Genomic DNA, 24,285 nt, shown 5'->3' with positions numbered 1-24,285 from the left:
CAGAAGAGACACCCCCCCCCCACGCATGCGCGGGGATGACGTTAGCAGCTGCTGACGCTCCCGCGCATGTGCGGACGTCCGCCGGTCGGCGAATTCCTTTCGGCCCCGGCTGGCGTGGCGCCAAAGGCCTTTCCTGCCGGCCGGCGGCGCACCAACCACTCCGGCGCGGGCCTAGCCCCTCAAGGTGAGGGCTTGGCCCCTAAAGGTGCGGGGAAATCCGCACCTTTGGGGCGGCCCGACGCCGGAGTGGTTGCCGCCACTCCATCCCGCCAGGACCCCCCACCCCGCGGGTAGGGGGAGAATCCTGGCCTAAGTCTTGTTCTATAACCTGTGACTTCAACTCCCTTCCCAACAAGCTCAAAACTAGAATTTCTTTACCCTTCCCTGCTCCCAGCTCCAATTTCTTCATACAATTGTCAGGTTTTTATAGTCACAACTTGTCCACATATAATCATTTTATTCTATTTTCAGACTTGGCATGATTCTGCTATGTAGGCCTTTATCCGTTACAAATTTCTGAATAGGTGGACTGCACATGGTATTTTCAAATTATATTTAATTTACTAAAAGTTCAATCCTTAGTAATCCATACCTCATCCTGTGTGTATCCTATTTTAGCACCAATAAGTGACAACATGACAGGTACTGAATGGGAAAGAACAATGTAGGAAAACAACAAATAAAGATCAAGCTAGCTAGGCGAGTAATGGAGTGTCAGAGAAAAATCTGAGCCCTGGTTGCCCAGGGATGGGTTGAGACATATGCATTTAGATTCTGAAAGTAACTTAGTCAGTACCCCCCCATATCCTGGAAGTTCCCCTCCTAGTTTATTTGATTTACATGCTGTTTCTTTTCTCACATCCACCAAAAAAAAATAAAGCCATCCATTTCATGGTGAGGCTATTTATATTAGATTCTCTTGGTGATGGAAGTTTGTATATTGACCTGGATCTGGCAATCAAAAAACTCCCCTTCAACAAGAAACAACCTGTCACTAACCTTAAAATCTATTTAGACCAGTTCCCCAGAGAATGTACCTGAGCAGGTGCCTCCATGGGGAAAAAAAAATCAGAACATCTGCTAAACATGCTCCAGACTCTGGATTACTACTGAACAATGCCACAGGAGATCAGCTAGAGTGTAGAAATTGCCCTCAGCTGTCCAACTCTTTAATGGTCACAAGTACCAAACAAACCTGAATTCCAGCATGACTGCACAGGTAGAAATCAAACTCAAATGGGTGGGTGATGTTGGTATCAACTGTTGTTCCTGCTGGTATGTTCCCACTTTTACCAATCTGGCAAAAAAGGAAAAAAAATCAGTATGTAATACTTTTGAACAGGAAATAACACATGAATATTTTGTCATGTGTATAGATTTCATTCATATTAGCTCATTTTGTGTATTAGTTCTAAGTGCATACACTGAAACCAGATTATAAATGTAGGTGATACTGGTAGTCTTCGAGGCTAGCACACTATACTGCTCCAACACTGTCTTCTGGATACTGGCAGCACAGAAATCTGATGTTTCATAGATATTAATATCTGGTTTGAGATGTTCGCGTGGATGCAGATGCTTTACTTCCCATCTCAGCCCTAGCACAATTCTGATGAGTATTTATGTCAGCAGACTTCGTAAGCTAATAGATGAAAACAAGTCAGTAAGATTAGCTCTGATCAAGTGTACATAAGATGGTTTTAATACTAAGTCAGATTTTTTTCCACTTAAAAATTTTTTTTAGAGTACTCAATTCATTTTTCTCCCCAATTGAGGGGCAATTTAGCGTGGCCAATCCACCTACCCAGCACATCTTTGGGTTGTGGGGGTGAGACCCATGCAGACATGGGGAGAATGTGCAAACTCCACACAGGCAGTGACCCGAGGCAGGAATTGAACCCAGGTCCTCGGCGCCGTGAGACAGCAGTGCTAACCATTGCACCACCATGCCCCCCATACTAAGTTAGACTCTTTAAAAAAAAAAAAAAAATTTAGAATGCCCAATTCATTTTTTCCAATTAAGGGGCAATTTAGCGTGGCCAATCCAACTACCCTGCACATCTTTTGGGTTGTGGGAGCGAAGCCCACACAAAAACTGGGAGAATGTGCAAACTCCACACAGACAGTGACCCAGAGCTAGGATCGAACCTGGAACCTCGGCACCGTGAGACAGCAGTGCTAACCACTGCTCCACCGTGCTGCCAATACTACTAAGTCAGACTTGACTATCAAATTGTGATATACTTTTTTTTAACCCCAAAGTTTACCCCAATTTGATTATTCAGTGGTAGTCAATCTGTTTGTACTGGCTGAGGTCTGCTGCCTGGCGTTTCTTAGAATGACTTCCACCACTACAGCTATTTCCCATTAAAATTACCTGCACTTGAATTTGGTTTGTTACAGATTTTAAGATTTTTTTTAATGAAAGCATCTCTAGTCAGCCATACAGATCAAGTGGTCAGTAGCTATTGTGAATTTAGCTGGTCCTAGCCAGAATGCCAGAGGGAACAAAGAATCTGATTGTCACTTAAGGGAAAAATTCCACTGACTTACTAATTCTGAAAACCATCCAGGAACTTCTGCTACACATTTGGTTTCCATGGATGGAATAATTTTTGTCTTCGGCACCTTCAAGTCAAATAACTTGCTGACACTTGTTCCCTGAGCTTACACAGGAAGTATAGGTACTTTCATGAGTCACTGAAAGGCTGATCCACCCATGGGATGTACTGAGCAATGACCAATACTTCCCAAGAGGGGAGAAAAGGGGAAAAGGAGCAAAAAAATACCTGAACTAAACAATAACCCCAGATTCCACCAATAGAAGCATTGAAGTTAGTTCTCACCCGCTCGCTCTTATCTGCACAAAAGAGCCGTGTGTGATGCCGTTTCTGGACAACTATATAGGTAATTCCAGGTTGATAATCTTTTTCCAATTTGATACATGCATCACGGATAGCCAAGAGCTCATAGTGTAATATCTGAAAAATAAAGTTTCAAATGGTTTATTATTTAAAAAAAAAATCTATGTAATTTAAAAAAAAAAAATCCAATTAAGGGGCAATTTCTCATGGCCAATCCACCTACCCTGCACACCTTGTGGGTTGTGGGATGAGACCCACACAGACACGGGAAGAATGTGCAAATGCTACACTGACAGTGACCCAGGGCCGGGATTCAACCTGGGTGCTCAGCGCCGTGAGGCAGCCATGCTAATCACTGCGCCACGAAGCATTTTAACGAAGAAGTTAAAATACTTTGGTGAGGATTGGGGAAGCCGATTGCTGCAACAGAAACATTTGGCAGGACCCGTAATGTAGCTGCTTATGAAATGCTGTAATCAGGAAATCTTTTCAAGCCAATGAAATTCTTTAAAATTAGAATACCCAATTCTTTTTTTTTTCCAATTAAGGGGCAATTTAGCATGGCCAATCCACCTACCCTGCAGGTCTTTTTTTTTTTAATCAAGCCAATGAAATTCTAAACAATCTTATGTCAGATACAAGAACAAAATGTCTTTAGAGGAGTGATTTTACATTTAGAATAGTCAGCGCTACTTTAGGAAGGATATGAAAGTCCTCTTAAAACATTCTCTGTAGAGTGTGCAAGTGCAGTACAGGGAACAGCTATTTTTCGTTACCCAAGTCACATTAAACACAACTTGCAATGTCCAAGTTACCACATTTGAATTACAACTCCTTGGCAATCGATTGTTAAATAGCCATCCACCCATGGAGGGGAGAATGTGCTAAGCAGGATACCAAGGGAGAACATCTGATGTGAAAATCAGGTTTACATTTTTTGTTGATACCATTCACTTCGGCCTGTATTGAAATCCATCAAGAAAGCCTCTGCAGGTCTCCACTTTACTTTAAATGATTTACACAACTTCAGTCAATTCAGGTGTTGACTTTAGCTACCTGTGGCAATTGTCCTTCGGGAACACCATCCCGATAGAAAATGATCCTTGTTGGTTTGAAGCGGGTAGATTTGTAAAACTGGATCAGAAGCTCTCGAACCATGTAGGAAAGGTCTTCAATTATTTCCTGACGGGGTCGCTGCACACGGACTGTGGCACAATAACGGCTTGGATGGGCATCCATGCTGCCAACCACCTAGTATGAAAAAACAGAACTCTCAGGCAAACTGATCTTGCATAGGCAACAGCAATGTGAAAACTGAAAATTTGAAGGTGTCTGGGTAATCTGAATCCAGATTCTACTAGATAAATAAACTGTCATAGGGCGTAGCAGTTTAGTAGCAGTGTTTGCAAAATAATGTGTAGAGATGAAAGTGGCTGCTCCTCCGTCAGTATACCCTCTACCCCAACACCTCACTAAGTCAGACAGAGCGGAAGAGAGGTTGTCAGGTTCAATCACTAGAATATGTTGAATTCCATTTCAAATGCCCTGAACAACCTTGGAGTTAAAAAATGGAAAATATATCAGCATTCTTACTTAATCACTACATTTATTTAGAAAATCAGAATGCTTCCTTCTGAAGGTCCAGCATACTGATATTCCCCTCTCCAAGTATAACTGCACAACTTTCTAATCTGTTTACCTAGAACCACCACCACACTGCACCCCCACCCCTCCAACTCCAACCACAGCACAGAATACCTTTAAGGAGTCATATAAAAATTCAGGCACTTTTTTTCTGCCTTACAATTCCCAGTTTCCTTATTTGGTTACCTCTGCCACTTTAAAACATCCTTTGGTAGTGACATGAAATAATCCAGGAGCCCTCTGTGACATACATCCAGAAAATGAGCTGGACAAACCTTTTATAACTTACCTGCAGTTGCTGTAATCTTCAGCCATTTTTGGCATTTTAATGGCAGCTCTGCTTATTTCAAACTTTCCACAGTGCAATACCCCAATGTTATGCAGGATTTGGCCAACTAAACAGCCACAAGCCACACAACTGAGTTGGCCCTGTAAATTATGGTGGGGGTCAGTGCTAGGCAGCATCAAGATCAACATGTAGAATATAAATATAAAAGTAAGTTACAATGGATGCTGGAATCTGAACCAAAAACAGAAAATACTGGATAATCTCCAAAGGTCTGATAGCATCTGTCAACATATGTAGACTATGTCTGATAACATATTCAGAATATGTTGGGTAGACATGAGAAATGGTAAAGGCAAGTTTCTTGTGGGAGTGGCTTATGGTGCCGTTAACAGTAAACACACTGTAAGAGGGTATGCTGGAACCAAATATAGGGGCTTATGAGAATGGCACGACGATAATCATGGGTAATTTGAATCTACATATAGATGGGAAAAGCAGATTGGCAAAGGTAGCCTGTGGTTTCTCAATGCAGCAAGTTCCAAAGTCAACCAGGGAGCAGGCCATCCATCCCAGATCAGATAACGTGCAATGAGATAAGAATAGTTATCTCATATACTTAGGTGCCTAAGAGTGATCATAATAGGATTGAATTTCACATTCAGTTTGAGCGAGGGAAGAATAGATTTAAGACAGCTGGCTAAAGTGAACTGGGAAATTAGGTGAAGGGATAGGTCAGTAGTGACAGTAAGTTAAAGAGGGGCAGAATTTTACACTTTCCCCTAAAGCGGGTCTGGAGTCTTGGAGGGGGGCAAAATTGAATGGATGAGATGAGATGAGATGAGATGAGATGAGATGGATGGATGGATGGGACCCCCCCGCCTCCCCCAGAACCTTTCTGCCCAAGCCCAGAAGCATTCTCTCACTTGGGTGGGGAGGAATCCTGCCCTTTCACCTATTATGGGCCTGTTCCTACCCAGCATCAATTTCTAGGCTGGCGGAAGCAGGTGGAGGAGGAAACTGTCTAAAAACATTTCCCCATTTCGAGTAGGAATGGGGCATCTCACTCTAAAAATTCTCTAGCTTCTGGAAAGGTCCTATTATATTGGAAAATAGTGAATACGAGTTGAGTCACCTCTCCTCCGGAATCCTGGAGCTCCAGGATTCTCTTCTTCACCCAGGTGCTCCGGTTTCCTCCCACAGTCCAAAGATGTACAAGTTAGGTGGATTGGTCATGATAAAGAAAATTGCTCCATGTTCTAGATGTGCAGGTTAGGTGGGGTTACAGGGATAGGGTGGGGGACTGGACCCAAGTAGGGTGCTCTTTCAGAGGGTTGGTGTAGACTCAATGGGCCGAATGACCTCCGTCTGCACTGTAGAGATTCTATGACTTAGTTCCAGGCAGAGTGCTGCAGTACCGCTTCTGGCTACTGCCAGCGCCATGCCTGGTTGGATTGGAGAGCTGTTGGCCAACTGAGCGTTCAATGGCAGTGGAATTTCGAGAATCGGTGGTAGTGTGTTATATGTAGACTCTCAGCTTAAAATCCTATCCACGATATTTCAGAATACTCAGAAAAGATACATTCGAGTGAGAATGGGAGACACATAGGGAAGAACACACTCCCCCATTACCAAGTATCAAATTGAAAGAAAAAGTATAAAATTCCACAAAGATAAATAGCAGGTCAGAAGAATGGACAGAATATAAATTATAATAATCTTTATTATTGTCACAAGTAGACTTACATTAACACTGCAATGAAGTTACTGTGAAGATTCCCTAGTCGCCACACTCCGACACCTGTTCGGGTACACAGAGGGAGAATTCAGAATGTCCAATTCACCTAATAAGCACATCTTTCGGGACTTGTGGGAGGAAACCGGAGCACCCGGAGGAAACCCACGCAGATACGGGGAGAACGTGCAGATTCCGCACAGAGAATGACCCAAGCGGGAATTGAACCTGGGTCCCTGGCGCTGTGAACCAACACTGCTAACCACTGAACAGCAAAGAATTATAAAAGATTAATAAGGGAGAAATTAGAACACAAGGGAAAACAAGCAAGAAATATAAGAGATAGATTTTCTAAAAATGTATTTGTAAAGGAAAAGAATCAGTAAAGTGTCTCTCAGAGTGTCTGGGTAATTAATTGTGGATAATAAGGATTTGATGGATGAACTGAACAGATATTTTGTGTCTGCCTTCAATGTAGAGAATACGAATAACATCCCAGGAATAAGTGTGATTCAGGAGGTGAAAGGGACAGAGGAACTTAAGATAATTACAATCACTGGGAAAACAGCACTGAGAAAATTGTCAGAACTAAAATCTGAAAGTCCCCAGGTCCTGGTGGACATCTTCCTAGGGTCTTAAATTAAGTGGTTGCTGAAATAGTAGATGCATTGGGTTTAATTTTCCAAAGTTACCTAACTTCTGGAAAGGTCCCATTAGATTGGTAAATATTGACCAGCACTCCTCTATTCAAAGAAAGAAGGAGACTGTAAGCAGGAAACTACAGGCCAGTTAGCTTAACATCAGTCGTGGGGAAAATACCAGAATTTATGAAGTAGGTTATTGCAGCGCACTTAGAAACTCTCAATGCAATCAGGCAGAGACACCATGGATTAATGCAAGGAAGATAATGTTTGGCTAATTTATTAGAGTTCTTTGAGGAAGTAACAAGTTTGTGGATAAAGGGAAACCTGTGGATGTACTGTACTTGGATTTCCAGAAGGTATTTGACAAGATGCCACATCAAGGTTTACCATGCAAAGTAAGCACTCTTGGAGGGAATAAAATACTAGCATGGGTAGAGGACTGGTTAGCTAACAGGAAACAAGGAGTATGCACAAATTGGTCATTTTTGGGTTGACAAAATGTGATGCGTGCAGTGCCACAGGGATCAGTACTACGATCTCAAATTTCACGATGCCCTATGCTGCTCTTGCTCATGTATTTGCTTTGTTTGGCCCTTGTTCCACACTGTAATTAATCACTATTTATCTATGTACTTTTTCGATTATTCTTTTTATCTACTGTGCTTCCCTTGGCCGCAGAAAAATACTTTTCATTGTACTTCGGTTCATGTGACAATAAATCAATCCATTTGTATCACTAACTTGGATTAAGGGACAAACGTATGGTTGCTATTTTTTCCGATGGCACAAAGGTAGGATAGTAAATTGTATAGAGGACGCAAGAAGCTTGCAAAAGAATATAGACAGGTTAAGAGAATGGTCAGAGTCAAGTGATTGGAGTGACAGGTTGGAGATGAGGCCATCAATGCTGAAGATGAGGGAATATGCTCGGGGATTAGTAGCAAGGAAGGAGAGGAGTAATGAATAAACAAAACTCAGTGCATGCAAAACAGTGAACAATGAGTTTGAGTTTATAAATTGGGAAGATTGGGAGGTGAGCAAGGAGGATGTTAGAAAAATTAAGCCTTGGTGAGAAAAGCATTCAGTTATGGTGGGGACTAATTTTCAAGGCATCTTGGTGAGGATCATATGTGAAGGTTTAGAACAGAACTAAAGTGAACAGGATACCTATGATGTGACCTAATAAAGTCTGAATGAATGGCTTGACAGGAGATGGCATTTGGGGCAAGGGAATGGAGTTTATCTTGGCAGCTGGAAATAATGGTTTTGTCTTTCAATGTTCAGTTGCAGGAAGTTTTAATTCATTCATGATTTAATATCAGTTGACCAGTTTAGCTGAGAGTTGTTCCTTTTGGAACAAAACAACCTTTTGGTTTTGTGGTTTTTCAGGGCTCTTTCAAAGTTGATCACTATTATCAGATTCAACTATACTTCAACTTATCAAACTAACCAAGTTTTATAATATTGCAAAAGTAGTATGCATGAAAGAAAGTCAATTTATAATGTTATTCTGAGTTAAACACTATGGGCTAGATGTCCCTCCTTGCATGTTTATCATTATAGATGTGACATATCTGAAATTCTGTCGACCTGTGTGACTGTCACCTTAGTTTAGCTTCATTGTGGCCAGAATTCCAGAGTTATTTGCACTCTCTAGTGGGAGCCCCCCTCTGGGATGAAATGAAATGAAATGAAAATCGCTTATTGTCACAAGTAGGCTTCAAATGAAGTTACTGTGAAAAGCCCCTAGTCGCCACATTCCGGCGCCTGTTCGGGGAGGCTGTTACGGGAATCGAACCGTGCTGCTGGCCTGCCTTGGTCTGCTTTCAAAGCCAGCGATTTAGCCCTGTGCTAAACAGCCCCTGATGGTGGTGAGGGTGACAGACAACCACAGAAATGCTACATCAGTGATATGAACAGCCTCAAAGGAGAGGGTGCTATCATCCATCTACAAGAAATTGCCAGGATATGAGAAAAGGATATCCAAAGACTGACAACATAAGAGAGAGGCCTCAAACATTTTGACACTGCTGTTGAAGATTATTAGTCAAAGCAAGGTACCAAAGAAACCAAGTCAATAAAGAAACAGTGCAGGCCTCAGAGAAGGATTTAAACTTGGCTGCCACCCATACACACATTTTTTAATCAATGCACTGCTTTAAATATTTCCACACATTTCACCCTTCTTGGGTTGAACATCATTTACTCGAAAATGTAAAAGAGATAGTAAATGACTACTCATATTACTGAAGGCTCTTCACAGGAACACTGTCAAGCACAACTTGACAACAAGCCACATAAGACAATACTAGGAGAGAGGATCGTCAACAAGGCAGACATTAAAGATAATCTTAAAAAGAGAGAATGACAGGTAGAGGGGTTTAGGGAGGGAATTCCAGAACTTCAGGCCAAGGCAGCTGAAAACTCAGCTGCCAATGGTGGAGCTGGAAAGTATTAGCCATAGGAGGCCATTCAGCCCCTCAAGCCTGTCCCGATCTTCAATGGCTGATCTGTGGCCTAACTCCATAAACCTGCCTTTGGCCCTTAATATCTTTGCTCAACAAAAATCTCTCTCTCAGATATAAAATTATCTGTTCTAGCTTCAACTGCTGTTTGAGGGAGAGAGTTCCAAACCTCTACGCGTGAAGAAGTGCTTCCTAACATCCTTCCAGAACAGTCTTGCCCTAGTTTGTAGACTATACTCCCCAGTTTTAGAATCGCCAACTAGTGGAAATAGAAAGGGACGAAGCCTTAAGCAAATGAGGGGAGACAGGTGACAGGTTTAGGGCAGCGCGGTAGCACACTGGTTGGCACAGTTGCTTCACAGCTCCAGGGTCCCAGGTTCGATTCCCGGCTTGGGTCACTGTCTGTCTGGAGTTTGCACTTTCTCCCCGTGTCTACGTGGGTTTCCTCCGGGTGCTCCGGTTTCCTGCCATAGTCCAAAGATGTGCAGGTTAGGTAGATTGGCCATGATTTGCTCCTTAGTGTCCAAAAGGTTAGGTTGGTTTCCTGGGTTATGGGGATGGAGTGGAGCTATGGGCTTGGGTAGGTTGCTCTTTCGAAAGGCTGGTGCAGACTTAATGGACCGAATGGCCTCTTTCTGCACAGTAACTTCTACAATTCTATGAAAAGGTAAAAGGGAGAGATCAACCACAGTTGGTGAACCCACAAGCTCATAGTTTTGAAGTACAGCATCTATTGTGCAGCTCATCCTTCCATTTCTTTTCCTCCTGAATCCTCGATAAGCCACAGCAGCCAAGAAAATTCTTCCAGAGGTTCCTGACCCCTTCTGGGCCATCCAGCCACTCATCACTCATGCCACCGATCAGATAATTCTTTTTTTTTTTCTTTATAAATTTAGAGTAGTCAATTATTTTTTCCAATTAAGGGGCAATTTAGCACGGCCAATCTGCCTATCCTGCACATCTTTGGGTTGTGGAGGTGAAACCCACGCAGGCACGGGAGAACGGCAAACTCCACACGGACAGTGACCCAGGGTCAGGATTCGAACCCGGGTCTTCAGCGCTGTAGGCAGCAATGCTAACCACTGTTCCACCATGCTGCCCCACTGATAATTCTTCAAGTGAGTGGGTATGTAGAGACATCCAGGAGTTACAGGTGGAAGCTAACAAAGAATACAACACAGGAACAGGCCGTTCGACTCTCCAAGCCTGTACCGGTCATGATAGCAACCTTTGCCCAAACCCTCAGCAGTTCCTTGTGCCTTATCCCTCTGTATCCATCCGATCCATGTGTTTGTCAAGATGCCTTTTGAACGCCATTAATGTATCTGCTTCCACAATCTCCCCTGGCAATGCGTTCCTGGCACTCACCACCTGCGTAAAAAACCTGCCTCGCACATCTCTAAACTTTGCCCCACGGTTCTTAAACCTAATCTCCCTGGTGACTGACCCCTCCTCCCTGGGAAAGAGTGCTTGCCCATCAACTCTGTCCCTGTCCCTCATAATCTTGGAGACCTCTATCAGGTCACGCCTCAACCTCTGTCTTTCTAATGAAAACAGTCTGAGTTTATTCAGCCTCTCCACATAGCTAACAACCTCCAGACCAGGTAACATCCTGGTAAACCTCCTTTGCACCCTCTCCAAAGCCTCCACATCCTTTTGGTAGCGTGGCGACCAGAATTGTGCACAATATTCCAAGTGTGGCTGTATCAAGATTCTATACAACTGTAGCATGACTTGCCAGTTTTTATGCTCAATGCCCTGTCCAATGTAGGCAAGTATTCCGTGTGCTTTTTTGACTACCTTGTCTACTTGTGTCCACCTTCAAAGATCTGTCGACCTGCAAGCCCAGATCTCTCTGACTTCCTATATTCCCAAGAGCTTTGCCATTTATGGTATATTTACCCTCTACGTTAGACCTACCAAAATGTATTGCCTCACATTTGTCCGGATTAAACTCCATTTGCCATTTCTCTGCCCAAGTGTCTAACCTATCTATGTCCTGCTGTATCTTCTGACAATCCTCAACATTATCTGCTACTCCACCAACCTTGGTGTCATCCACAAATTTACTAATCAGAAGGCTACATTTTCCTCCAAATCGTTTTTGTACACTACAAACAACAGAGGTCCAAGCACAGATCCCTGTGGAACATCACTAGTCACAACCTTCCATTCAGAAAAACACCCTTCTACTGCTACCCTTGCTTTCTGTGACCGAGCCAGTTCTGTATCCATCTTACCACCTCACCTCTGATCCCGTGTGACTTCACCTTTTGTACCAGTCTGCCATGAGGCACCTTGTCAAAGTCCATGTAAACAACATCCACCGCCCTCCCCTCATCAATCATCTTTGCCATCTCCTCAAAAAACTCTATCAAGTTAGTGAGGCACAACCTCCCCTTCACAAAACCGTGCTGTCTATCGCTTATGAGTCCATTTGTTTCCAAATGGGTATAAATCCTGTCCCTGAGAATTCTCTCCAATAATTTACCTACTACCGATGTGAGGTTCACGGCCTATAGTTTCCAGGATTATCGCTGCTACCTTTCTTAAACAGGGGTACTGCATTAGCTATTCAATGTCCTCTGGGATCTCACCTGTAGCCAATGAGGATACAAAGATATCAGTCAAGGCCCCAGCAATTTCCTCCCTTGCTTCTCTCAGTATTCTGGGGTAAATCCCATCCGGCCCAGGAGACTTATCTGCCTTAATGTCTTTTAAAACACCCAATACCTCCTCCTTTTTGATGTTAACATGACCAAGGCTGTCCACACACCCTACCCAAGAATCATCTTCCACAAAGTCCCTTTTCTTTGGTGAACACTGATGCAAGTACTCATTTGTATTTCGCCCATTTCCTCTGGCTCAACACATAGATGCCCCCCACTGTCCTTAAGTGGTCCAATCCTTTCTCTGGCCACCCTCCTGCTTTACATATGAATAAAAAGCTTTGGGATTCACATTAATCCTATTTGCCAAGGACTTTTCATGACCCCACCTAACCCTCCTAATTTCCCGCTTCAGTACCTTCCTACTTTCTTTATACTCCTTAAGGGTTTTGATCGTACAAAAGTCTCCTTTTTCTTTTTGACGAGGTTCACAATATCCCTTGTTATCCAAGGCTCCCTAAACTTCCCATACTTATCCTTAATTCTCTCAGGAACTTGACTTTCTTGAATCCTAATCAACTGTCGCTTCAAAGACTCCCACATGTCTGATGTTGATTTACTCTCCAACAGCCGCACCCAATCCAAATTCTTCAAATCCAGTCTAATGTTATCGTAATTTGCCTTTCACCAGTTTTGTACCTTAATGCGAGGATTACCCTCATCCCTGTCCAAAAGTATCTAAAACTTACGGAATTGTGGTTACTACTCCCAAAATGTTCCCCTACTGAAACCTCCACCTGTCCAGGCTCATTCCCCAATACCAGATCCCGTACTGCCCATTTCCTAGTTGGACTATCTACATATTGCATCAGAAGGTTTCTTGGATACACCTTACAAACTCTGCCCCATCCAAAACCCTAGCACTAAGCGAGTCCCAGTCAATATAGGTGAAATTAAAATCCCCTACCACAGCAGCCCTGTTCCTTTTGCACCTATCCAAAATCTGTCTACCTATCTGCTCCTCTATCTCTTGCTGGCAGTCGGGTTGGATTGGGTTGATAAATGGCCTCCACGCTTTGTGGAAGCCGTTCTCAGACCCTTGGATAGTGAACTTGAACTTCTCCAGGTGGAGAAATTCCATCAGGTCTGCCAGCCAGGTCTGGGTGGTGCTGCAGATTGCCACCCTCTTCCCCATGAATAGTTCTGGTTGGACTGCTACCCCGAAGACTGCCACTCTAGTTACGGCTCCACCCTCACCCACATGACCTTCGACATTGCCTCGAAGAAGGCTGTCCAAACCCCTCCAGGTCTGGGGAATGTCCTGAACACGTGGATGTGGTTGGCCAGGCTTCTCTGGCACTATTCACATTTGTCCTCCACCTTCGGGAAGAACTTTCTCATTCGGGTTCTTGTCAGGTGCGCTCTGTGCACCACTTTCAGCTTCATGAGGCCTTGCGCATGTTGGCCCTGTTCAGTCCTTGACTCCAGAGTCCCCACCCTATTTCCGTTTTGAGTTCTTCCTCCCATTTTCCCCGTGTTCCATCCAGTGGAGAGAATGTCCTTTCCAATAGTCATCCGTACAGGTCCCCACAGTTTCAGTTCCCCAGATTGCCTGCGTCCAGTAGTTCTTCTAACATTGTGTGTCTCGGGGTCCGTGGGTGTGCTGCCACCTCCTTGTGGAGAAAGTTCTTAACCTGTAGATGTCGGAGTTCATTTCTGCTAGGTAGCTGCAGTCTTTCCGACAGTTCCTCGAGGGTTGTCTTCTGTGTAAAAGTCACTGACCGGAAATGCCCCCCGTCCTGTCTCAGCCTCTTAAAGGTGGCGTCAAACATGGTTGGTGCGAACCTATGGTTGCCGCAGATGGGGTCCATGGTGGACATTTCAGTCAAGCCAAAGTGCTATCTCATCTAGTTCCAGGTTTTGAGGGTGGCTACCACCACTGGCTTGTTGAGTGTTTTGTTGGCGGGAATGGGAGCGATGCTGTGTCGAGGGCCCGGAGGGTCATCTCCTCCATCCTCACCCGTCCTGTGTCTGATTCTTCCACCTGTCCCCTCACTCTTTCCGCCGTGGCTGCCCAGTGGTAGGTTTGGGAGGGCCAGGCCACACATGGTTCTTCTTATTTGTAGGATGTTTTTGAGGATCCTTGGATCCTCTCCACCCCCAACCCCCACTCACAAACACCATAATCATCTTATCTACCGAGTTGAAAAGTAGATCGTTATGGACCTGAATAGGAAGAGGAACCTGGGCAGTACATTCATCTTGATTGTCTGTACTCTCACTGCCAGGGAGAGCGAGAGTGTATCCCATCTCTGTCACTTCCTCCGCCAGACTGGTCAGGTTCTAATTGTGGATCCGTGTGCAGTCGCGGGCAATCTGGATCCCCAGGTAGCGGAATCCGTTTTGGGCTAGTTTGAATGGTAGTCCCTCAAGCTCTGCCCCTTCCCCTCTTGGGCTTACAGGAATACGTCACTCTTATTCACGTTGAGTCTGTAGCGCGAAGGCTCCAAACTCTCTCAGTAGTTTCATGATCCCTTCAATGCCGCTTTGCGGGTCAGTAATGGAGAGGAGCAGGTCATTTGCATAGTGAGACTCGGTGCTTTCGGTCTCCGCTTCGGATTCTCTTCCTGCTTTTCGCTGCTCTGAGGGCGATTGGCAGCAGTTCGATTGCCAGGGCGAATAAGAGTGGGGACTGCATCCCTGCCTTGTGACTCTGGAAGTATTCAGAGCTGGCAGTGTTGGTCCGTACGCTTGCCTTGGGGGCATTGTACAGGAGTTTCACACATGAGGTGAACCCTGTCTCTAGCACAAACCGCTCTAGTATCTCAATCGGTATTTCCACTTGACTCTGTGGAAAACCTTCTCTGCGTCCAGGGAGACTATCATCTCTGGTGTTCCCTCCCTGGATGGGGGTCATTATCACGCTCAGCAGTCATCTGATGTCCGCTATTAGCTGTCTACCCTTAACAAAGCCCGTCTGGTCCTCTGCGACTACCTCTGGTATGTAGTTCTTCAGCCACTTAGCCATGATTGTTGCAAGTATTTTCGTGTCCACATTGAACAGTGAAATGGGTCTGTATGATCCGTATTCCGTTGGGTCTCCTTTTTGGGTATCAGCGTTCTGGGGGCTTGTGTTAGCGTTGGCGGCAGGGTGCCCCTCGCTAGCGAGTCTGCGAACATCTCCTGCAGGTGCGGGGCCAGCGTCGTCGCTAACATTTTGTAGAAGTCCGACAGGAACCCGTCGTGTCCCGGTGCTTTCCCTGCCTGCGTGGAGTTGATGCTCTCCATGACCTCTCTAGTCCTAGTGGTGCTTCCAACCCCCTCCATCTATTGTCCCCAACAATTGGTAGTTCCAGTCCGTTGAGGACCTGTTTCAGCCTCGAGTTCCCGTTTAGGGGACTCAGAAGTGTACAGTCCTTGGTAGAAGGCCTTGAACGCTTCGGTGACCTTTTTTGGTTTGGCTACCAGTCCGCCTCTGCTATCCTTCACCTGTGCTATTTCCCTCGTGGCTTTCTGCTTTCTCAGCTGGTGAGCCAGCAGGCGGTTAGCTTTGTCTCCATGTTCGCAAAAGGTCCCTTGTGTCTGGCGGAGTTGGTGCACTGCCTTCCTAGTGGATAGCAGGTAAAGTCCATTTGTAGCTTTTTCCTGCTCGCCAGAAGCTCTACAGTCAGCGCCTCGGAGTACTGTCTGTCAACCTCCAGAATGGAGTCGATCAGTTGTTGCCTTACCGCCCTCACTTCCCTGTCTCTGCGTGCCTTATAGGCGATAATTTCTCCTCTCGCAGCCTTCAGTGTCTCCCAGAACGTGGAAGGTGAGACTTTCCCGTTCTGGTTGTTAGTGACGTACTCACCTGTGGCCTGTGATGTTTTCTGGCAGGAGACTTTGTTGGCCAAGAGGCCGTGTCCAAACTCCATATCGATGCGGGTTTAGGCCTTGGGAGGAATTCTCCGTGGCCCGGCCTCGAAATCGGGAGGAAAATGGCTTCAGACCGCGGATTTGGGGCAGGCGCCGGTTTGCAATGCTCCGCCCCCTCCAAATCGGCGTCATTGGGCCGTGCGCTGTTGCAACACTGTTGGTGTGTCATCAGCCAGCCCACCCACGATGCTCCACCCCCAATGGGCCGGGTTCCCGACAGCGCGGACCACATGTGGTCCCAGCGGTTGGGAAGCTGGCGTGCCGGCTGTGATCAGTGTCCAGCGCCGCCATACTCGTCCGGGATCCATGCTGCTGGCCGGGGGGGCTTCTGCTAGGGCTGTGGGGTCGGGGTGGGCGGGTTAGGGTTCCTGCACAGCCGGCACAGCTCGTAAGCGCTGCATATGCGTGGCCCGGGAACCAGCGATTCTCCAGCCGTGTTCCGCGTGATGTGCGGGTGTTCCAAGCGGTGCTGGTGCTAGCCCCTCACCGATCCCGGAATTGGTGAAGGGTTTGTGTCGATTTTCCCGTCGTGAATCACCCGCGAATTCTCCATTGGCGCTGACACTTAGCCTCAGGAAGGGAGAATTCCACCCCTTGTCTATAGAATGATGAGAAAAACAAAAAACTCCCTCTCACCTGGGTGCATGAATCGCCATGGGTTCACTGCCCCCATCTGTTCCATGAAAGTTCCCAGTTCTCTAACCATGCCTGCCGTTTTCCCCGTTCTAGGGCTTTAAAAAAATTTTTAGAGTACCCAATTCATTTTTTCCAATTAAGGGGCAATTTAGCATGGCCAATCCACCTACCCTGCACATTTTGAGTTGTGGGGCGAAACCCACACAAACACGGGGAGAATTTGCAAACTCCACACGGACAGTGACCCAGAGCCGGGATTGAACCTGGGACCTCGGTGCCGTGAGGCTGGAGTGCTAACCACTGCTCCACCGTGCTGCCCCTGCTCTGGTGTTTGATCCGAACGTCAGCAGGTCCGGTACACAATTGATGTCCCCCCTCCTCCCGCCCCCGTGATTAATTGGTGCGTAAAAATGTCAGGGATTTCCCCCATGGTCTTCTTTACAAATTCCGTGTCGTCCCAGTTGGGAGTGTACACGATGACAAGGAATACCAATGCTCGGACTAGCGTACCGCTGATCATGAGGTACCGTCCCCCTTGGTCCGTGACCAACCTTGTCACAGTAAACAATGTCCTCTTGCTTATCAGTATGGCTACTCCCCATGATCTCGCCCCGTAGCCAGAATGGTAGGTCTGTCCCATTCAGCCCTTCGTTAACTGTAGTCGGTCCTTCTCCTTCAGGTGCGTCTCTTGGAGGAAGACTATGTCAGCTTTCATACTTTTCAGGTGGGCGAAGATGCTGGATCTTTTCACTGGGCCATTAAGTCCCCTGAAGCTCCCCCACGGAGGGATTTATCAATCATACTTACCTTGTGGATGTGCCCCTGCACTCAGGGGTTTCCCTTTGTTAAGGGGCCATCCAAAATGGCCACGGTCACTGTTTTCACCATGAGGCCTCCGGGCACCTCTGTGCTCCGGGGTTTCCCTTTGTCCAGGGCCACCCAACATGGCTGCCAACTGTGTACACGCCATATGGGTGTGTCCCTGCACTCCGGGTTTCCCTTTCTTCAGTGACCCTCCAAAGTGGTTATTTGTGGTGCCATTTTGTTCTATGTTTCCGAGAGTGACCTGCTGAAGGCAGTCTAGAAGAGCTCCCCCCTCCTCTCCCCCCCCCCCCCCGGTGGGAGTTGTTCCGCGGCCCCCTCTCATTCATATAAATCCGGATGCTAGCTTTCCTTCTAGTGTGGTTGTCCTCCCCCCCCCCCGCCCCCCCCCCCCGGTGGTCGGTCTGACCCCTTCTACGCCCGCACGGTTGGTATCCCCTCCACCTCCTTCTAATCCTCTCCTGTGCTCTGCTGCACTCGCTCCCTCCTTTCTACGAAGTGGTTCCCCTGTTCATAGCGAGGTGATGCAGTCCTGTGCCTTTCTTATCGCTGTGTCCCTTGCTGTATGTCTAAATCGTTCTCATGGACAAACTCGTCCACCTCTGCAGAGTCAATAATGTGCCTTGCCCTGATATATTACCCAGAACCTGACTGGGTACAGCATCACAAATTTAATTTTGTGTTTGTATGGGGCTGACTTTGCCCGATTTAAATTCTGCCCTGCGCTTTGCCAGGTCTACACCAATGTCCTGGTAGACTCTGATTTTCTGTCCCTCCCAGTTTCAAGCCTTCCTCTGTCTAGCCCAGTGAAGGATCCTTTCCCGGTCATGGTATCTGTGCAGCTTGGCAATGACCACTCTCTGCTGCTCCCCCGCCTTGGATTTTGGCCGGAGTGACGTGTGAGCCCTTTTGATCTCCAGCGGCTTGGGAAACTGTCCCTCCCCAGTTGGATGCCCAGCATTTGGGCCACGTAGTCGGTCGGACCCCTGCTCTCGATTCCTTCTGGCAGGTCCACTATTCTGATATTCTGCCGCCTCGACCGATTTTCTTGGAATTCCCCAGCCTTTCAGGCTCCTCTGGGTCACCACCATCCTATTGATTTCAGCCTCCAGAGTGGTGATTTGGTCGCTCTGATGCTTTTTCCAGCTCCCTAATTGAGCTCCCCATGGCCTCCAATCTCTTTCCCATGCCATTGAGAGCCATCTGCATGGTGGCCAGAGCCTCCGCCACTGCAACCTTGACTGCCGCTATTATTTCGGTCTTCATGTCGCCTCTCATCTCCATCAGTTCTCTGGTGAGGAACGTCTTCCACCCATCGCCTGGTGGGGCAGGGGGGCTTTCAGGTCACCGGTCTCCCTTGAGGGTGGCTGGGGACCCCTCACCTCGTGGGTCTGCTGACCCGCTTGTTCAGGTTATGAGGTAGTTACAACTGAGGACCTTGATGCTTATGAGCTTGTCCCTGAAACATATCAGTATAAATTTAGGTCTATAAAGCAAAACAAAAATGAAATGATTGTAGAATAATAGGGAAAAGAAATGGTATGGGACTGGTGGGTTTGACCGTTGAAGTTAGAACAAAATCGAGAATGTGAGGGAGCTAGTGGTACTGGAAAAATTTTGAAACAGCATCCCAATAGTAATTAGGCCACACCTGGAAGACAGTAGGGTTTCTAAGGTGTGGGAAGCAGTGGTTCTGGGAACAAAATATCCCACAGGCTGCAGATTTCAATTTGTAAACCCACAGGGTAGCTGGTGGAACAGAAAAGAGCATCTTAGCTTTGTGGAGTAGGCAGAAGCTGTTCCAGTCAAGAAAATTATATAGAGGTTAAAAATGATGTCAGGAACCCAGTATGCCTTTATTGCCATATAACAGGTTATCTCAAAGATAACTGTTGGAAGTTGAACGGTAAACCGGTGACAGTAATAGGGACGCTCGTGTCTTCAGAAAAGACAGTTTAAAGGGAACAGATACTAAAACAGTGGCACTGGTGCAAGTGGCAGGAATTTCCACCTAGAAAGTTGCACTAGAAAGAGAAACTTGGAGTTTGCACGGTCTCCCCATGTTTGCGTGGGTTGGGCGGCGTGCGGCGCAGTGGTTAGCACTTGGACTACGGCACTGAGGACCCGGGTTCGAATCCCAGCCCTGGGTCACTGTCTGTGTGGAGTTTGCACATTCTTCCCATGCCTGCGTGGGTTTAACCCTCGCAACCCAAAGATGTGCAGGTGAGGTGGATTGGCCACACTAAATTGCCCCTAAATTTCTTTTAAAAAAGAGAAACTTGTGAGAACCCCAATGCTATATGTTTTTACAGTAGGAATAGATAGAATTGAAAAAAAAAGAATTATAAAGGGGATGGGGAAATTGCTTTATTTTTGTCCCGGACCGTAGAAAAATTGTCACCTTGAGAAATACTGATTCGGCTTAAGAGCACATTGCCAGAAAGGGATTTTTACCTTTCTTCTGAGAGTTTGCTGAGTTGGACTGTATCAATAATGATGGGAATGGTGTGTCTTATCTGTGGCGTGAAGCAAATTCAAATTGCGCTCTGATGAAGAGGTCTTTGTGTGGTTGGAGGTGTTCCAAAATTATCTACGACAAATCTAAACTTTATATTGGGCAATGATAGAGCGGGCAGTATAGTTTTACCAGACCCAAAATGGGATGTCACAATTCCAAAGTTGTTCCTTCGAATAAAATTCCTTGCCCAATTAGATCAGTTCTTTACTCAACTGGATCACAAGTAACTACTGATGTATCCACTTCAGTAGTGTACAGTACAGAAGAAACTAAAATGCCTGTAGAATTGAAAGTAATTTTTTTTTAAATTTCCAATTAATGGGCAATTTAGCATGACCAGTCCACCTACCCTACACATCTTTTGGGTTGTAGGGGTGAGACCCATGCAGATATGGGGAGAATGTGCAAACTTCACATGGACAGTGACCCCGGGGCCGGGATCGAATCTGGGTCCTCAGCGCCGTGAGGCAGCAGTGCTGACCACTGTGCCACTGTGACGCCCGTAGAATTGAAAGTTAAGAATTTTCAGCAGAAAGGACTGAAACCACAAAATGATCCGCAACGGTCAATGAGCATGGACACCAAATTACAAGTGCTTGTCAATGTTGAGACACTGGGCACGATCCACCAACCGCGCTGCACTATCGATCGAGTGCCGTCCGGCTGGTGAATGCCGGGAGAGCCCTCTCGCGGGCTTCTCGGAAGTCTCCACGCTTCGCGGGCTTCACCCAAGTCCCGCGAGGCGTCGGAGTCAGAAATCGCTCACATGGCGGACCAAATGACGAAATGGCGGTCCGATCACGGAGTTCAGCTCCCCAGTGCTAAAAAGAAATTTTAAGTGTGAGCGAAACCGATGAGAAACTCCCCAGGGCCCAAAAAAGGACTATTGAATAGCGGTGGGGAACTCGCCGTCAAAGCCTGTGGAAAACTCCCTGAAAAACCCGCCACAAATTAACTTTTTGGGGGAAATCACACCCACAGGATACAGCAGCAGGAATTCAGGCAAGTGAACAGTACGCAAAATATCATTTAAAACTCACAGAGGATTGGAATGACGAGCACAAAGAACAGTATGGCACAGGAACAGGCCCTTAAGCCCTCCAAGCTTGTGCCGATCATGACGCCTGTCTAAAATAAAACCTTCTGCACTTCCGGGGTCCGTATCCCTCTTTTCCCATCCTATTCATGTATTTGTCAAGATGCCTCTTAAATGCCACTATCGCATCTGCTTCCACCACCTCCCCGGCAGCACGTTCCAGGCACTCATCACACTTGTGTAAAAACTTGCCTCACACTCTCAAACAAAGAAGAACAAAGAACAATACAGCACAGGAACAGGCCCTTCGGCCCTCCAAGCCTGCGCCGATCACGTGTCCTATCTAGACCAACCGCCTGTATCTTTCTATACCCAGACTGTTCATCTGCCTATCCAGATAAGTATTAAATGTCGCTAATGCATCTGCCTCAACCACCTCACTTGGCAGTGAATTCCAGGCAGCCACCACCACCCTCTTGTGTAAAAAGCTTTCCCCGCACATCTCCATTGATCCTTTCCCCCCCCTCACCTTGAACTTGTGCCCCCTTGTAATTGCCATTTCCGCCCTGGGAAAAAGCTTCCAACTGTTCACCCTATCTTATCACTTAATACATAGAAGATAGGAGCAGGAGGAGGCCTTGTGGCCCTTCAAGCCTGCTCCGCCATTCATCACGATCATGGCTGAGCATCCAACTCAAAAGCCTAATCCTGCTTTCTCCCCATAGCCTTTGATCCCATTCTCCCCAAGTGCTACATCCAGCCGCCTCTTGAATATATTCAAAGTTTTAGCATTTTATAGTTTTATAAAATTCTATCAGGTCGCCCCTCAGCCTCCGTCTCTCTAGGGAGAACAATCCCAGTTTATTCAATCTCTCCTCATAGCTAACACCCTCCATACCAGGCAACATCCTGGTAAACCTTTTCTGTACTCTCTCCAAAGCCTCCACGTCCTTCAGGTAGTATGGTGACCAGTATTCCAAATGTGGCCGAACCAACGTTCTATATAATTGTAACATAATTTTTGAGCTTTTATCCTCGATACTCCGTCCTATGAAGGCAACAATTCCCTATGCTTTCTTTACCACCATTTCCACTGTTCTGCCAATTTTCAGGATCTGGGAACCTGCACCCCCAAATCACTCTGTGTCTCTTTGCTCCTGATGGTTCTGCCATTTATTTTATAGCTCCCACCTGAATTGGATCTACCAAAACGCATCACCTGTCATTTGTCCGGGTTAAATTCCATCTGCCATTTCCCTGCCCAATTTTGCAGCCTATCTATACCCTGTTGTATTGTTCGACAATCTTCATTACTATCCGCAATTCCTGCAATCTTTTTAAAAAATAAATTTAGAGTATGCAATTATTTTTTTTCCCATTGAGGGGCAATTTAGCATGGCCAATACACCTAACCTGCACATCTTTGGATTGTGGGGGTGAAGCCCACGCAGACATGGGGAGAATGTGCAAACTCCACACGGACAGTGACCCAGGACCGGGATTCGAACCCAGGTCCTCAGCGCCACAGTCCCAGTGCTAACCACTGCGCCACTGTGCTGCCCTCAACTCCTGCAACCTTAGTATCATTCGCAAACTTGTTAATCAGACCTCTACACTTTCTTCCAAATCATTGGTGCAGCATGGTAGCACAGTGGTTAACACAGTTGCTTCACAGCTCCAGGGTCTCAGGTTCGATTCCCGGCTTGGGTCACTATCTGTGCTGAGTCTGCTCGCTCTCCCTGTGTCTGTGTGGGTTTCCGTTGGGTGCTCCGGTTTCCTCCCACAGTCCAAAGATGTGCAGCTTCGGTAGATTGGCCATGCTAAATTGCCCTTGGTGTCCAAACAAAAGGTTGGGTGGGGTTACTGGGATAGGGTGGAGGTGTGGGCTTGGCTAGGGTGCACTTTCCAAGGGCTGATGCAGACTCGATGGGCCGAATGGCCTCCTTCTGCACTGTAAATTCTATGATCTATGATTTATATAAATATTACAAAGAGCCAAGGTCCCAGTACTGATCCCTGCGGAACACCACTAGTTACAGACGTCCATTTGGAAAAAAAGCCTTCCACTGTTACCCTCTGTCTTCTATGGCCAAGCCAGTTCTTTTTTAAAAAATAAATTTAGAGTGCCCAATTAATTTTTTCCAATTATGTGGCAATTTAGCATGGTCAATCTACCTATCCTGCACATCTTTGGATTGTGGGGGCGAAACCCACGCAAACAGGGGGAGACTGTGCAAACTCCACATGGACAGTGACCCAGAGCCTGGATCGAACATGGGACCTCGGCGCTGTGAGGCAGCAATGCTAACCACTGTGCCACTGTGCTGCCCGCCAAGCCAGTTCTGGATCCATCCAGCTATTTCACCCCTGACCCCATGTGGCCCAATCTTTTGCACCAGCCTGCCATGAGGGACCTAATCAAATACTTTACGAAAGTCCATGTAGACAACATCCACAGCCCTTCCCTCGTCAATCATTTTTGTCACTTCCTCAAAACATTCTGTCAAATTAGTGAGACATGACCCCCCTTGTACAAAACCATGCTGTCTGTCGCTAATAAGACTTCCAAATGTGCATAGATCCTGGACGGGATTCTCCAATAATGGGGCTATGTCCCCACACCCGTGAAAAAACACGCGCAAATCACTCTGGGCTTACCTGGACTAAGTCCAGGGTGATTCTGCGATTTGCAGGGGGCTAGCAGTGCCCCAAAGTGGTCCTCTCAGCTCCTGCTGCCGATACGGGGCGCTGCACATCCGGCCGGGGGTCCGCGCATGCTTATGGCGGCGGCCTGCGTCGGCCGTCCCGGACTACATGGCCGACCCACACTGCATGGCGGCACCAAGAATAAATGCCCCCCCCCCCCCCCCCCCCCCCAAGATCATGTGCGCCCGCAGATCGGTGGCCCCCGATCAATAGCCTGGCCGTCCTGGAGGCCCCACTCCAGTGGATGATCTCCCAGCCCCCAACCAGGTGGAACCATGAGAGTACCACGCCGGCGGGAACTCGGCCAGCTGCACTGGGAGAATCGCCACGGGAGCCTTTTTCAATGGCCCCCGACCCGCGCCGCGTCGATCGCGCGCTCCCGATTGGCGGCGATTCTCCACTGAC

General features: G+C 46.8%; 1 protein-coding gene across 2 annotated transcripts in view; it reads right to left on the bottom strand.

Moving 5' to 3' along the window:
- Window positions 1-24,285, bottom strand: part of LOC140416829 (protein argonaute-1) — a 227,517-nt gene that overhangs the window by 15,652 nt on the left and 187,580 nt on the right. For both annotated transcript variants that reach the window (XM_072501154.1, XM_072501155.1), the window contains exons 15-17: window positions 3,921-4,115; window positions 2,847-2,981; window positions 1,196-1,297 (exon numbers count right to left, since the gene is read on the bottom strand). In XM_072501154.1, the coding sequence (XP_072357255.1) occupies window positions 1,196-1,297; window positions 2,847-2,981; window positions 3,921-4,115 (432 nt within the window). The remainder of the gene's footprint in view (window positions 1-1,195; window positions 1,298-2,846; window positions 2,982-3,920; window positions 4,116-24,285) is intronic.

The sequence above is a fragment of the Scyliorhinus torazame genome, chromosome 1 (genome assembly GCF_047496885.1).
Source record: "Scyliorhinus torazame isolate Kashiwa2021f chromosome 1, sScyTor2.1, whole genome shotgun sequence".
NCBI lineage: Eukaryota > Metazoa > Chordata > Chondrichthyes > Carcharhiniformes > Scyliorhinidae > Scyliorhinus > Scyliorhinus torazame.
The sequence above is the reverse complement of the archived record's forward strand: the minus strand, read 5'-3'. Positions and strand labels throughout refer to the sequence as shown.